Raw genomic sequence first — 753 nt, 5'->3', positions numbered from 1 at the left:
TATATATGTGTGTGTGTGTGTTTGTTCCCCCACCGTCATTTGACAACTCTCCCCACCTACCAAAACACTCACCTTTGCAGTAAATCTCGCAGCCTTTGTCACACAACGTGGTGGAATCCAAGGATTTGTTACACGTGGAACACCGGAAGCAGACCTTATGGTAAGTCTGCAAGAGAAAGACAAAAGCAACATCACAGCTGTTTGGGGGTCATTTAAAAAAAATTAAAAAATTCAAATCAGAACTGTGGATAGACTGTAATAATAGAGACACACAGAGAGACATAATAGCAATTCATTTGCTAGGTCTTATTACTGAAAACTTACACCACCACTAGTATGATGGTGAAGCTCATTAAAAACCATCATGTGATGCTGAGGCAAAGATGCATGCGAATATATGATTGACCACTAGCCACTAAAGCTTTTTTAATTCTCTCTCTGGAATTTTGAAAGAAGGGTCTGTAAAACTAGTTTTTAGACATCAAATGGCAATGGGGTTCCTCCAGAATAAAATAGTAAAAAAACAAGTGGTCCACCAGAATTAAATCGTAATCAAAGGGGTCAATAAGTGAGTGGCTGTGTGGTAAGTAGCTTGCTTATGAACCACATGGTTCCGGGTTCAGTCCCACTGCGTGGCACCTTGGGTAAGTGTCTACTACTATAGCGTTGGGCCGACCAAAGCCTTGTGAGTGGATTTGGTAGACGGAAACTGAAAGAAGCCCATCGCATATATGTATATATATATATATATAT

General features: G+C 40.1%; 1 protein-coding gene across 1 annotated transcript in view; it reads right to left on the bottom strand.

Moving 5' to 3' along the window:
• The window catches only part of LOC106877716 (cysteine and glycine-rich protein 1), a 15,988-nt gene that overhangs the window by 5,103 nt on the left and 10,132 nt on the right, over window positions 1-753 (bottom strand). Inside the window, exons 4-5 of the mRNA XM_052977841.1 lie at window positions 314-372; window positions 73-197 (exon numbers count right to left, since the gene is read on the bottom strand). Of these exons, the coding sequence (XP_052833801.1) occupies window positions 73-197; window positions 314-372 (184 nt within the window). The remainder of the gene's footprint in view (window positions 1-72; window positions 198-313; window positions 373-753) is intronic.

Source organism: Octopus bimaculoides, chromosome 29 (assembly GCF_001194135.2).
Source record: "Octopus bimaculoides isolate UCB-OBI-ISO-001 chromosome 29, ASM119413v2, whole genome shotgun sequence".
NCBI lineage: Eukaryota > Metazoa > Mollusca > Cephalopoda > Octopoda > Octopodidae > Octopus > Octopus bimaculoides.
This window is presented reverse-complemented; position numbering and strand designations above follow the sequence as displayed.